The following is a 14,274-nucleotide window of genomic DNA, read 5'->3' as shown; positions in this document are numbered from 1 at the left end:
AATATTTTCTTTTGATGTTTGTAGTATGGTTATGTAAAATGTTAGCATCGAGGGAAGTTGGGTAAGAGCTGTATGGGAACTCTCTATGCTATTTCTACAACTTTTCTCTAATTGGTTCAAAATAAAAGGTTAAAAAAATTGTTTAGAGCAAAAAAAGCATTATGAGGGTTATAACTTATTTATAAGGAAAGTACGTGATAGTGGTGAAAAGAGTGGAAAGAGGAGAAAGTAGGATTATTCCACTATGGTAAGAAGTGGTGTAATATTAAGTCATGGTAGACTAAGTTAAGGTTGCATGTTGTAATTTTTAGAGTAACAGCAACAAAATAGGAGATATAGCTAAAGAGCAAATGAAGGAGAAATACTCAATCTGAAAGGAGGAAAGAACGAAAAAACAGATCGAACAAATAGGAAACAAATGGCAAGATGATAGAACTAAACCCAACAATACCAATAATTACTTTAATTGTAGATGGATTAAACACCAGTTAAAAGGTAAGCTTGTCAAACTGGATTGAAAAAACAAGACCCACCCAACTATATGATAATCTCTCTACTAGAAAGTAAAAGCCACTTTAAATATAAAGATCCTGATAGATTAAAAGTAAAAAAATGAAAAAAATATACATACAAACAGATCATATGAAAGTTGGCATGGCTATCTTAATATTAGTTAAATAGATTCTGGGACAAAGGATGTTACGGGGATCTAGAAGACATTTCGTAATGATAAAGGAGCCAGCTCACAAAGGAGGCAAAACATTCCGAAGTAAGTAAGCACCTAATAACAGAGTTTCCTGACTCATGAAGTGGAAACTAACAGAACTAAAGGAAGAAATAGATAAATCCACAGTTAGAGTTGTAGAGTTCAACAATCCTTTCTCAGTAATTGATAAAATAAATAGAAAGAAAATCAGTAAGGTATAGAAGATTTGAACACTGGTTAATACCAGCTTAACCTACTGACATTTGTGGAGCACTACACCCAACAACTGTAGAAACTACGTTCTCTTTAAATGCACATGGAACATTTACTAAGATATACCATATGCTGAGCCATAAAACAAGTCTCAGTAAATTTCAAAGGATTGAAATCATAAAGGATATATTTTCTAAACAGCAGAATTGAATTAGAAGTCAACAACAAAAAGATATCTAGAAAATCCTCAAATACTGGAAGTTGCTTCTGGGTAACCCAGAGATCAAAAAGAAAATCACAGATGAAATTTGAAAATGTTTTGAACTGAATTAAAATAAAAACACATCATCAGAATTTGCAAGGTTAAAGTAGTGGTTAGAAGAAATATTATAGTCTTAAATGCTTATATTTGAAAAGAACAAGGTTTAAAAAACAATGATCTAACCTTCCAACTTAAGAAGCTAGGGAAAGAAGAACAAAGTAAAGTAAATAGAAGTAAGGAGGCAATAAAGATGAGAATGGAAATCAGTGAAATGGAAAATAGGCAAACAGTAGAGAAAAAAATTGATACCAATGGCTGATTCTTTGAAAAGATCTATAAAGTTGATAAATCCATAGCTAGACTGGTAAAGAAAAGGAAGGGGACACAAATTAACAAAATCAGGAATGAAAGAGGGGACATCAGTACAGAGCCTACGCATACTAAGAAGCTATTAAAGGAATATTATGAACAACTTTACGCCAAAAAATTTGACAGCTCTCAGATGAAATGCACAAATCCCTTGAAACATAAATTAGAAAAGAAGAAACAAAATCTCTGACTAGCCCTGTATCTATTTAAAATTTTTGAATTTGTAATTAAAAATGTTACTGCCATTGGGGCTGGCCCCGTGGCCAAGCGGTTGAGTTCGCGCGCTCCACTGCAGGCGGCCCAGTGTTTCGTTGGTTCGAATCCTGGGCGCGGACATGGCACTGCTCATCAAACCACGCTGAGGCAGCGTCCCACATGCCACAACTAGAAGGACCCACAACGAAGAATATACAACTATATACCCGGGGGCTTTGGGGAGAAAAAGGAAAAAATAAAATCTTAAAAAAAAAAAATCTTACTGCCAAGAAAAATCTAGAGCTAAATGCCTTCAGTGTGAATTCTATCAAATATTTAAGGAAGAAATAATACCCATCTTATACAAACTCTTTCAGAAAATAGAGGAAGAGACAACACTTAACAGTTCATTTTAAGAAACCAGCAAACTCTGATTATCAAAATCAGATAATGACACTGTTTGACAAGAAAATAGAGACCTAGTATCCCTCATGAGCATAGATACAAAATCCTCAACAGGGGCCGGCCCAGTGGTGCAGCGGTTAAATTTGCACGTTCCACTTCTTGGCAGCCTGGGGTTCACCGGTTCGGATCCCAGGTGCAGACGTGGCACTGCTTGGCAAAAGCCATGCTGTGGTAGGCGTCCCACATATAAAGTAGAGGAAGATGGGCATGGACGTTAGCTCAGGGCCAGGCTTCCTCAGCAAAAGGAGGAGGATTGGCAGTAGTTAGCTCAGGGCTAATCTTCCTCAAAAAAAAAAAATCCTCAACAAAAAATTAGGCTATCCAATCCAGCAATATTTTAAAGTATAATACATCATGATGAAATAGGATTTATCCCAAGAATGCAGAGTTGATTTAATATTCAAGTATCAATCAGTATAACTTGTCATAGGATCATCTCAGAAGATGAGGAAAACTTATTTGACTACATTCAGCCCCCATTTGTGATTTAAGAAAAAACAAGACAGAACTCAGCACAGTAGGAATAGAAGCAAACTTGCTCAATATGAGGAGTGAGGAGTATTATGCAAGGTATTATGGGAGGAAACAAGCCATATTAGGTGAAGGACCATTTAGGTATCTGATAAGATATCTACTGGATAAGATAAATAAGGTGTGATCACAAAATGAGATTTCCATAAATGTTATTCACAATAAACAATCAAATGTCTTTAATGTTATGTACTAGGTCGTTCTTTTCCTCCATTTTTCAGCTTCTGCTTGCTCCCACCACCCCTGTTCAACATTGTACAGAGATCCTCGCTAGTGCAATAAGGCCAGAAAAATAAATAATAAAGATTAAAAAAGAAGAATTAAAGTTGTGTCTGGATTCACAGATGACAAATACACAGAAACATTTTGAGGAATTTACAGAAAATTATTAGAATTCATAAGTGAATTTAGCAAGGTCACAGGATAAATGATCATTATTAAAAGATCAATGAATAAATTGAAAGTGAAATTTTAAAATGCATTTACAATGGTATAAAAAATGCAATTCTTATGGGTAAATTTAATGAAAGTGTCTGAGATCTGTACACTGAAAACTGCAAACCTTGCTGAGAGAAGTTAAATCCAAAATAAATGGACAGACCAACTTCATGGATTTGAAGACTCAAAATTAAGATGTTGATGCTCCCCAAAATGACCAATAGATTTAATGCAATACAAGTCAAAATACCAGCAGGTGTTTTTGTAAAATTTGACAAGCTTATATGGAAATGCAGAGAACCTAAAAAAGCCAAACAGTCTTGAAAAAGAAGAACAAGGTTGGAAGACCTGCAGTGCCCAAATTCAAGACTTAACGGCGAAGCTGTGTTCATCCAGGCGGTGTGGTATTCCTGTGCGTCTTGAAAGTGAAATTTAGACATCATGATTCTTTGCATAAGCCAGGATTTTAAAATTCATTCGACAGCAAGTCGTTACTGAGCTTAAATCTACCCTGATTATTATGAGAGGAAACAAGCCATATTAGGTACAGGACCGTTTATGCATCTGATATTTATTGGATGAGATAAATAAGATGTGATTGCAAAGTGAGATTGATTTCCATAAATGTCATTCACAATAAACAATCATGTCTTGAATATTATACCTTAGGTAGTTTTTTTTTTTTCCTTCTCTGTTTTTTGTTTTCAGATTTTCTCTAATGATGAAATATTAAATTTACAATAGAACTAATAAACTTTCTTTTAAGTTGAAACTTTTAGAAAGTAAGATTCCTGTTATAAGCAAGTACAGTAGGAGGTAGAGAGAGACAGCTGAATCTTGTGGAATGGATAGAATTTGGATGTGGGGAAGTGAGAGGACATTTTTAGATGGAGAAAACCTCGTTCATTCATCAGGAGTCTGCATGCAAATTCGGCAATGAATAAAACATAAGTCTAAGCCTTCCTGGACCTTCTGTTCTAGTGGGGAGAGGCAGAGAGTAAACATCATAAATAAGAAAAATACATACTATCTTATATGGTGATAAATGCCAGGAAAAAAAATAAAACAGGAAAGGGAGATAAGGAGTCAAGGGTAGAGGACTACAATTATAAATAAAGGTGCTCAGCGAAGACTTCTGTTGAGAAGCAGACAGTTTAATACAAATTAAGGACATGAGGAGTAGCCCATTTGGATATCTAGGAAGAGTACTCTAGGCGGAGTAAACTCATATATGAAGCAAGCGCACGCACACTGGATTTGAGAAAAAACAGGGAGACTGGTATGGCTGGAGCAGACAGAATGAGTTAGTAGAAGGAGAGGTTGGGGGAAAGGCAGATTATAGAGCCTTGTAGGCAATTTTAAGAATTTTGCCTTTTATTTGAAAAAATATTGAAAGCCACTGCAGAGGTTTTTGAGCAGAGTGACGTGTTCTGATTTAACAGTATTATTCTGGATGCTTTGAGGATAAACTGAAGGGACATAAGCATGGAAGCGGAGAGACCAGTTAGGAGGCTATTGCAGGACTTCAGGCAACAAATAATGGTTGCTTGAATCAAGTTGGTAGCAGTGGAGGTGATAAGAAATGGTCAGATTGGTGTTCATTTTAAAGGTTGAGGCAACAAAATTTGCTGGGGGATCAGATATGAGGGGCAACATGAGAGAGAAAGAAGAGTTAAGGATGACACTCAACTTTTTCGCTGAATAGTTAGAAGGATTGAAATGCCATTAACTGAGGTGCAAAAAAATGTCAGATAAACAGATTTGGAGGAAATTAAGAGTTTAGTTTTACACAGGTTTGATTTGAGATACACATTAGACATCTCAGGTGTAGCTAGTATGCAACTGGAGTTTAGAGTTCAAGAGAAGAGGTCCAGTCTGGAGATAATAACTTGAGAGTTGACAATATATAGATGTATTTAAAGCCATGAGATTGGATGACATCACTAATAGGGTCAAGAAGAGATCTGAGGCCTGAGTCACTCCAGTATTAAGAGATGAGGGGAGATGGGAAGGAACCAGCAAGAGACTAAAAAGGAGCAGCTACTGAGGTAAGAGGAGGATCAGGAGAGTATGTTGTCAAGGGAACCAAGTAAAGCATTTCAAAGAGGAAAAAGTGATCAACTATATCAAGTGCTGTTGATAGTCAAGTAAGATGAGGGTGGAGAATTGACATTAGATTCCTTGATGACTTGATAAGAGCAGTTGTTGGGGCAAAAGCTTGATTGGAGTGGGTTTAAGAGCGTATGGAAGTTGAGAAAGTGGAGGCAGCAAGTACTGTATAGACAACTGTTTTTGAAGAGATTTGCTATAAAGAGATACAGAGAAAGATGTGGTCACTAAGGGGAAAGTGGGAGTAATAAGAGTTACTTTTATTTTTTAAGGGAGAATAACAGTATATTTATATACTAGTGAGAATGGTCTGGTAGAGTGGGAGAAACTATGCAAGAAGAAAGTCAGAATTGCTGGAGTGAGGTACTTGAGAAGGCCAAAAGGAATAGGTTTCAGAGCACATTTGTAGAGTTTGTCTTTTGCTAACATCTGATGTGTGTTGGGGATCACCAAGACCATCCCCAGGCTTCATTCTCCAGAAGGACTCAGGACTCAGCATATAGTTATACTTATGATTTATTACAGTGAAAGGGTACAAAGCAAAATCAAAGAGAAAAGGTGTATGGGATGAAGTCCAGAGGAAAACCAGATGCAAGCTTCCAGAAGTCCTCCCACAGGGGAGTTACACTGGATGCATTTAATTCCTACAGCAGTGAATTGTGACATGTGTGAAGTATTGTCTACAAGAGAAGCTCCTTAGAGACTCAGTGCCCAAGAGTTTTACTGGGGACTGATCATGTAGACACCCTCTGTCTAGCACATACCAAAAGCCCAACCAGAAGGACAGCAGGGTTCAGCATAGACCATATTGTTTGCAAAACAGTTTCAGCACTGTGGGCTGTTCTTATCGTTCAGGTAATGATGAGAACCCCTGAAATCTAAGGTCCCAGAACCAGCCTCCTATGCAGTCTGTTCTAAAGATAGCGGTCTCAGGCCTGCTATGTTAACTCTTTTTCTTCACAAGGTCCAATTTATTCATAGTAACAGGAGAAAAGACTGACATGAAGGATCACTGTGGAGGGTGATGAGCAAGTTTGGTGGTGGAATTGAGGATACTGCATGGAGACAGAAAAGATATTTCAGAAAGGAATATTTGGTGAAACAATAAAATACATAATTGTCAGTGAATAATGTTATGAAATGCTGGGGGTTTTTTTTTCAACCCAGGTGCACAATAGAGAGGAATTTGATGAGATAATAAGTATCAATTTGATGAGGTAGTATATTGCTATGGCAATAATTGTTCCGGCTTTTTTGTAATGTTTCCAATTTTAAATAAATGACTTCTTGTATTCTATAAAATCTCATATTCTGATATATACCAAATATAATTACATCTCTTACATGCAATGTAACAAATGATAAAACATGATTAGCTAGACAAGGTGTTTTGATTTTGGTTTAGAAAACCAAAGCATAGCTGTTAAAAATGTTTGGCAGAACACAAAATAGTATGTATACACTAATCACGAGTATATGAAAATGTATTTCTCTATCTTGTGATGAGAGGTTGTATGAATAGTTTAATTTTCTTTTTTCTATAAAATTACTCAGAGAGAAGTATTTAATATTTTTATTGTGATACTAAACCTTAATTATGCCTTGGTGAAATTTTTTTTAATAGGGTCAAGAATTTGCTCCAAAAAGTGTGGCAATAATTGGTCATTCTATGGGCGGCCTTGTTGCAAGAGCATTGCTTACACTAAAAAATTTTAAACAAGATCTGATAAATCTCCTTATTACACAAGCCACACCTCATGTTGCTCCTGTGATGCCATTAGATCGTTTTATTACGGGTGAGTACTGTTACATAAACACCAACTGACCTCCCCATTGCTGTTCAGGATTAAACAGATCCTTGCAGCTGCCCTCTTTAGAGTGTGCTCCAGATTTATCCATGTGTGAAGTGCTCAGTTTCAAATCTGCCACTCCAATTCTGAGCATCTCTCTTTGTAACTTTCAACTTAGGCTCATAATTGACACCGCTGTTAGTTTTCTTTGTCCATAGCATCTTAACATGGATTGCATGTGTCTTATAATCCCTAGGCACTTTGACTTCAATTTAGTTATTCTTGAGGATAACTCCTGGTCTCTTAAAGTGTGTTTATACCTCCTATGTTTTGTTAACTCTCCCAGTACCCCTCAAAGTAAGGTTATACTTAAGTAAAACAGTAGAAATGTCTTGTTTTAAATAAATAGGTCTGCTAACACTTTTTATAGTGAGGTAGAATTGCTAATATTTATTAAGCTCTTACTGTCTTTTGGTGTTGCGTTAAGGTGTTTACATGATGTGTTATTATGTCACCTAATCTTTACAGCAGTCCTTTGAGGTAGGTACCATTGTTATCCCCATGTTTATGGATAGACAAAAGAGGCCAAGATAAAGTTCTCGCCCAAAGTCACATGGCAGGAGAATAGTGGAGCCGGTATTTGACTCTGGCAAACTTGTTCCTGAGCCTGTGCCCTTAACCTTTGCGTGCTCTACTGCCTGTTAATTGAGGCACGTTACTATAACAGACGAAATCAAGTTAGGATTAATTCTATGATGTTGTAGGGAATTTTGAATAAACTGTGGGAGTTTATGATTGCTGTCATCTAATCAAATAGTGATAATGTCACAGAATAAGAATTAAATGCCTGCCATGTCAACTTTTTGTTAAAGAATGTCAAGTATTATCTTTACTGCTTATTGGAATATTTTATGAGTAGAAGAAAATCTTTAGAAAGAGATCATTCTTTTCAGTAAATTTGCACAACTTCCTACCCTATCAGAATTTGCATTATCTTAATTGTGATGAAAATTTTATTTATAGTTATCTAAAATATATCTTAGTGACTCCAAACCAAAGTGGTTTTCCAAAGCGCTGTTCTTAACATAACGTTGCCAAGGAGTAACTTACTTGCTGGAATATCTGGTACATCAGTACTTACTGTGAAGTTTGATTTTTTTCCTTATTACATTTAAAACTTTGCCTGTAGAAATCTTTTAATAAAAAATTTTAGTTTTCTTATTGAAGTTGTTTAAATCTGTTTTACTAATTCTAATAATTATTAGGTTTAGGAAAAAAATTAAAGGCATAGACAAGTCATAATACTTGTTACCACATGAGAACTCTTTCTCTTACTGTGTTTTATATGGTGTATGTAGATGAGCCATGTGGATTAAATTAGTATTACGCAAAATACATTTTTAAAAATTCATTGAGGGGGCCAGCCCCAGTGGCCTAGTCATTAAGTTTGGTGCACTCCACTTCAGCAGCCTGGGTTTGGTTCCCAGACGCAGACCTATACTGCTCTTTTAGTGACTGTGCTGTGTTGGCAGCCCACATACTAAAATATAGAGAAAGATTGGCACAATGTTAACTCAGGGTGAATCTTCCTCAGCAAAAAAAATTCTTTGAGGGAAGAATTTTCAAGAAAGTTGGGTTTTATTGTTTTGAAAGATAGTGATGATCTGTCTCCAAAAATCTCAGACTGAAAGTGATTTTTAGGATCAGTGTGCTTTCCCCTAATTAAGCCTCTTTCCCATTTATTCTGTATTTATTTTTTATTGCATTAAACCAGAATTAGAATGAAAAAACAAAAGCTCATGGGTTGGTGGATTTTAGGTTTTTAGGAGACAGACACTCATATTACCTCTGGAAGTAGATTCCCTATTCATACTTGGTGGAAATGCTGCCCTTCAATAGGGGAAATGAAACCCTACACTGGGCTCTGCACTTTGGAGGGCCCTGCTCTGGTGCTGCCATCCCCACAGGGCAGGAGTGTACCGGCCGAGCAGCCCCCCACTGGAGGCTGTGCCTTTACTCCTAGACCATGGCTCAGGTAACCAGGCCTCCAGACTTTTCTTGCCCATATGCCCATGCCCACTTCTAGGGCCTATATGGGCCTCTTACCTGAATCTCTCCTGGAGGCAGGTGTGTACAACCCTAAGCTTGAGTTTTGCATGAGGAACAGACAGAGCTTGGATGTGCACACAAGGTCTCTGTGATGCAGGATGGAATTGAGGAGGGAAGAGAGGAGGGTAGCACAGTGATGGGCCAGAGGTCTCCTCTCTCTATGCTGCCATGATCCAGCGAGCAACTCCGAGGTGTCCTAGAATTCTCAATTTGAACCTGGTTTTCCAGGTTATTTCAATGATATATTTGTCAAGGTAGGCAGGGAAAATATATTTGATTTAACATTTTGTTAACTGGAATTTTGACTTTTAAATATTTAGACATATGGCCGTATGTACCCCGTTGGTACTCTTGTTCTAGGCCCTGCACATCTTAGGAATGGGGCTGCTTGTTCGCAATCTAAGTAAATATTGCTGAGATTTTTAATGGGAGGAGTTTGCTACCCCAAAATGTTTGAAGCCCTCAGTGGGTTCAAATGCCAGGGTCAAAATGCATTAAGTTTTGAAAATCAGAAGAGGAAATGAGAACTCTCCTGCCCTGGCCTCAAATCTTTGACACTAAAATTTTCTCACCTTCCATAGGTAAAGTAGAAAAATTGTCTGCAGATTCTTCCCTTTGAACTACTTGTTACAATAAATGGGTAGAACCTCTTTAACCCTCAGATTTTCTGTAGCAGCATATGTCAAGACTAATGTAAATGTCAGTGTCTTGATAGATTGTATTTTCAGAACTTAAAAAGTACTTTGGTCATGGTTAGCTGAAGTGGAGAGCTGCTAAGCCCTTATAAGCAGGGACACTGGTATGATTAGGAAGATCTGCAGCTCTTTAATATAATAAACTCTTATCTGTGAAAGAATTTTAGTGTTTTTTTCTTCTTGCTATGTTGTATATACTGTAGCTCATGAATAAGCAGCATCCTCGTGGAATGTAGGACTCACATGTGGGCTTATCAAAGCTAATAAAATTTGGATATCTTTTTTCTTTATTGATACCTTTGTAACTCATAGTATTTGTGCTCTGATTTAATAGGGAAGGCAGAATATATCTACAGAAATTGTTTTACTCAAAATGGAGAAGTATGAATAACATTGTTTATAGGTGATTCAGATGGCTTACACAGAAATTCAGTTCAATACTAGTACTGTAGATAGCTTATTGTTGCAGAGAATGACTCTAATTTTTAATGTGTGTCTTTTTTATTTCCTACCAGATTTTTATATGACTGTAAACAATTATTGGATTCTAAATGCTAGACACATAAATTTGACCACGCTTTCTGTAGCTGGAGGATTCCGGGATTACCAAGTTCGTTCAGGACTGACTTTTCTGCCAAAATTAAGCCATCATACCAGTGCCTTATCTGTTGTGGTAATCTTTTTTAGATTCTACTCAAATCGTAATATGATGGACACAGTGAAGCATGAAAGGAGAAATAATAAGTAGTAGCTGCTTGGAAATGACTGCTGCGTTGATGTAGTACTGCTCTGTGTGCATGCGTGTGTGTGTGAGAGAGAATATGAAGAAAGGAATGGGACTATGTTGGGAAGGCAGAGGCATGGATGCTTATGTCCACAGAAAGTGAAAAGGATCTTAGAAGCTTTGTGAAAATGGTCTTATTTATGAAGAATAATTATTTCTTGTTCAAAGTAGTTGCCTATCCGTTGATTAGAGTTGTAAGTAAAAGAAAGTGTGGGCCGAAGTCCAAGGGCCTCTTGTTATATCTGAGTGGTATGCTATATACAGTAGTAGTGGAATATCAAACGTACCACATACTCCTGATTGCTGAACTTGAGTCAGGTTTTACCAATTTTAAAATTTAAAAATTAGCTTTGAAAATATAAACAGAACCTCGATTAATTAATTTTTTAATTATTCTTCCCTGCTAGGACATCAAGTATTTAGTCTTTAACTGGGATACATAGCCTCTGTAAAGTGAGTTCAAGTTTCCATTAGGACTTATTATTTCTTAGATATTTAACCTTGAAGTCTTCAGTTAAGATCTTAACATTTTAACTCAGTGTACACATCATCTCCAAATATAGCTTAATTTAATTTCTTAAGAGAAAATCCATAGAGTTCTTTTTGCTTTTTAGGAGATAGTGTTTTGTTTCATAGTTGTTCTCTTCATAGATACTCCTTTGCTCAGCTCATCTACTATTGCCCCATCTTAGATTGCTGTGCATTCATTAAACAGGTATTTACTGAATGCTTACTACACATAGAACAAAAATTATTAAGCTATTCTGCTGTTACCCACCATTTTCTTAAAACTGGAGGAGTTATGGTGTGGCCATAATAGCTTTGGAACTAGACTGGTAAATCTCTTAAACCTCATTATTGATATGAATCTTGTTATTTGATTTTAAATATTGTTGGCAGATATTTGCTGCAAGTCCTCAAAACACTAAATGTCCACTCTTTAGTAAACACAGATATTTTAGTCATGTAAAATTGGATGTGATCATTTCCTAGACTTGGTCTGGAGCATGATGCTGTATTGATACCACATCATGCAGTTTATCTTTCAAGAAACTAGTCTTTTTAATCGTGTGTGTGTGTGTGTGTGTGTGTGTGTGTATGTATATATATATATATATATATATATGTATGTGTCCCTCTTTTCTAATCCATTTGATAATGTGTTACTTTCAAGGCAGCTTGTATTTTCGATGAAAATATTTTACTTCTTAGGGAATTTTCTCAAAGCTGGATATTGTATAATCTGAGTTTTATTCACTTTAAAAAATAATTAGAAGTAACAGTTTTTAATGATTATCTCAAGAAAAGCAAAATGACATTTACGCCTTTTGGGACTAGAAAAATTATTTAAGTTAGAGACCACAGTTGTATTAGGGTAAGCTGAACTGCTGTAATATACTCTAATGAAGGCAACGGCACTCAAACACAATAGAAGTTTATGTTTTACTCATATAACTGCCCTAGGTGTGTAATTAAGTTGATGGGTGGTTTTTGAAGGAGTCCCATTAAGGGACCCAGGCTGTCAGTAGGCACCCCCTTCTTGAATGCTTTACTTCCAAGGCTCCTCTCATCATCACTATTTCTACCATGAGAACGGGGAAAGAGCATGGAGGAGAGCAGTCAGGCCTGGAAATGGCACACATCACTCCTGCTGTCATACTGTTAGAGAAAACTTAGTCACACCCTAGAGTAAGAGAGGCTAAGAGATGTAGTCTAGCCAAGAGTTTAAGAAAGGAAGAATGGATTTTGGTGGACATTCAGCAGTTTTCACCACAGAGATCATGAGCAACTAACTTTATTATTTGTGATGCCTTTCCCTTTTTCAACTCTAGCACAGATGCATTCATTACAGTGAATGCAAGTAAACCAGTTTTGTGTCCTTGGTAATGGTAAATGCTGTCTCCTCTGAGTTCTTACTCTACTGAGCAGCTAATATAATCTTAGAACCACAGTGAACTCTGGTTGTCTCAATTTTTTAGTAGAGTGTCAGCAGTAATTGCTAAACATGAGCTCTAACGTTTAAAAGTTCAACACGTAAGATCCCTCTTGCTTTAAAGCCTGGAACCCAAGTAGACATTGTTATTTGCAGAGTACAAGGGTGACAATGACTCCTTAGAAGTTATAAATCCCTACTTTTTTTCTTTTTTTAGCTCATTTATTAAAGAGACATTTTAGGTTCTGTAAATTTTCTTGCATCTATGTTGTTAGTTTCCTATTTTCGTTTTGTTTTGACAGTTTATGGTGAGGGCAGCTCATTGTGTCTTCGATGATGCAGAGAGAGAGATTGTGAAAATAATATCAGATTTATTTAACATTCCCCTGTTGTATGTAAGATGATATTCACAGGGAGGTCGTTAACCTGGTATGAAAAGGAATCTAGTTCTTGAAGGGTGCTGTGCCATTCTTAGGAAGCCTTTGCAAATAGTTATGTTTTTTAGTATCCGTTGTCCTTATGTCTCTAACCAATAATATATGTCCTAATCGTCTAGGGATTTTTTTTCAAAATAAGTTTGGACCTCACTTGTAAGAGTCTGATTTGGTAGGTTTAAAATTGTCTCCACACATATTTATTTTGAAAACTTCCTGGCCTGGGAATTTCATGGGCACATCCTGATTAAGAAGTAACATCTTAGAATTTATCAAATAGTAGTCTGGTCAGAACTGAAATTACTAAAATATCTATTGTAACTTACACATAAACTATGATTTATTCAAGAATCTTATACTTAGTTCCTTATTACAGTAGTAAAGAGTTAGACATTAAACTTCAGTGAAGAATCTATGGATAGCTTTAATAAGTTTTAAAGGGTGATTTAAGCTTGACTGAGCAGTAATGACAGAGAATTATGTTATTTTTTGCAGGAAATACCTTAATATTTTTGGACCACTTTTTGTAAGAATGCAACATTTAGAAATGTCTATGCATTATAAAATAGTAAAACTAATGTTACATGTGTCTAAATATTAGCTTGTAAGAATTTCAAACCTTTCAGAGAATAACAAATGTGCTTTGACTTTTGGCTTTTTTCCTTTCCTTTAGAGTTCAGCAGTGCCTAAGACCTGGGTCTCAACTGACCACCTCTCCATCGTGTGGTGAGTTAATATAGCTTATTTTGGTGATTTGTAGTGGTCCTCTTTTCTTATCAGTGCATTGATTGGTTTGTTAGCTTTCTTAGAGCTTTTTCTGTAAATAAATAAGGATTTGTGAGAAAGATTAACTTAGGTGCTTAGAACTTTAACCTTGGTTCTTGTCTCGGTTTGATGAAGGTTCCTTTAACAACTCATAAAATCATCTCCCAAAGAACCAGTAGCATTAGTCTCAAATGAAGCTAGTGTTAAATATAAAAATTTTAGAGTTTGTCATAGTTGGACAGAATCAGTTGCGTTTGTGGTAGGACTTTCTGAGCCCTTGGCCAATCACCAAACTCAGGGACTTGATTAATGCACCGTTGACTATTCTAGGCAGCAGCACATGGAAAACTAACTAGGAATTAGATTTACCCTTAATATAAATAAAGAAAGAAATAGCTTAAATATGGGTCAAGAAATACATAGGCCCTATTATTTTCTCTCTCTGTTTTGGCTTAAAGATGCTGTTTTCACCTTCT

General features: G+C 36.2%; 1 protein-coding gene across 2 annotated transcripts in view; it reads left to right on the top strand.

The window, feature by feature from the left end:
• PGAP1 (post-GPI attachment to proteins inositol deacylase 1) overlaps positions 1-14,274 on the top strand; it is a 65,306-nt gene that overhangs the window by 12,285 nt on the left and 38,747 nt on the right. For both annotated transcript variants that reach the window (XM_044768525.2, XM_044768526.2), the window contains exons 4-6: positions 6,913-7,084; positions 10,398-10,555; positions 13,707-13,759. In XM_044768525.2, the coding sequence (XP_044624460.1) occupies positions 6,913-7,084; positions 10,398-10,555; positions 13,707-13,759 (383 nt within the window). The remainder of the gene's footprint in view (positions 1-6,912; positions 7,085-10,397; positions 10,556-13,706; positions 13,760-14,274) is intronic.

The sequence above is a fragment of the Equus asinus genome, chromosome 4 (assembly GCF_041296235.1).
Source record: "Equus asinus isolate D_3611 breed Donkey chromosome 4, EquAss-T2T_v2, whole genome shotgun sequence".
In the NCBI taxonomy this organism is placed as follows: domain Eukaryota; kingdom Metazoa; phylum Chordata; class Mammalia; order Perissodactyla; family Equidae; genus Equus; species Equus asinus.
This window is presented reverse-complemented; position numbering and strand designations above follow the sequence as displayed.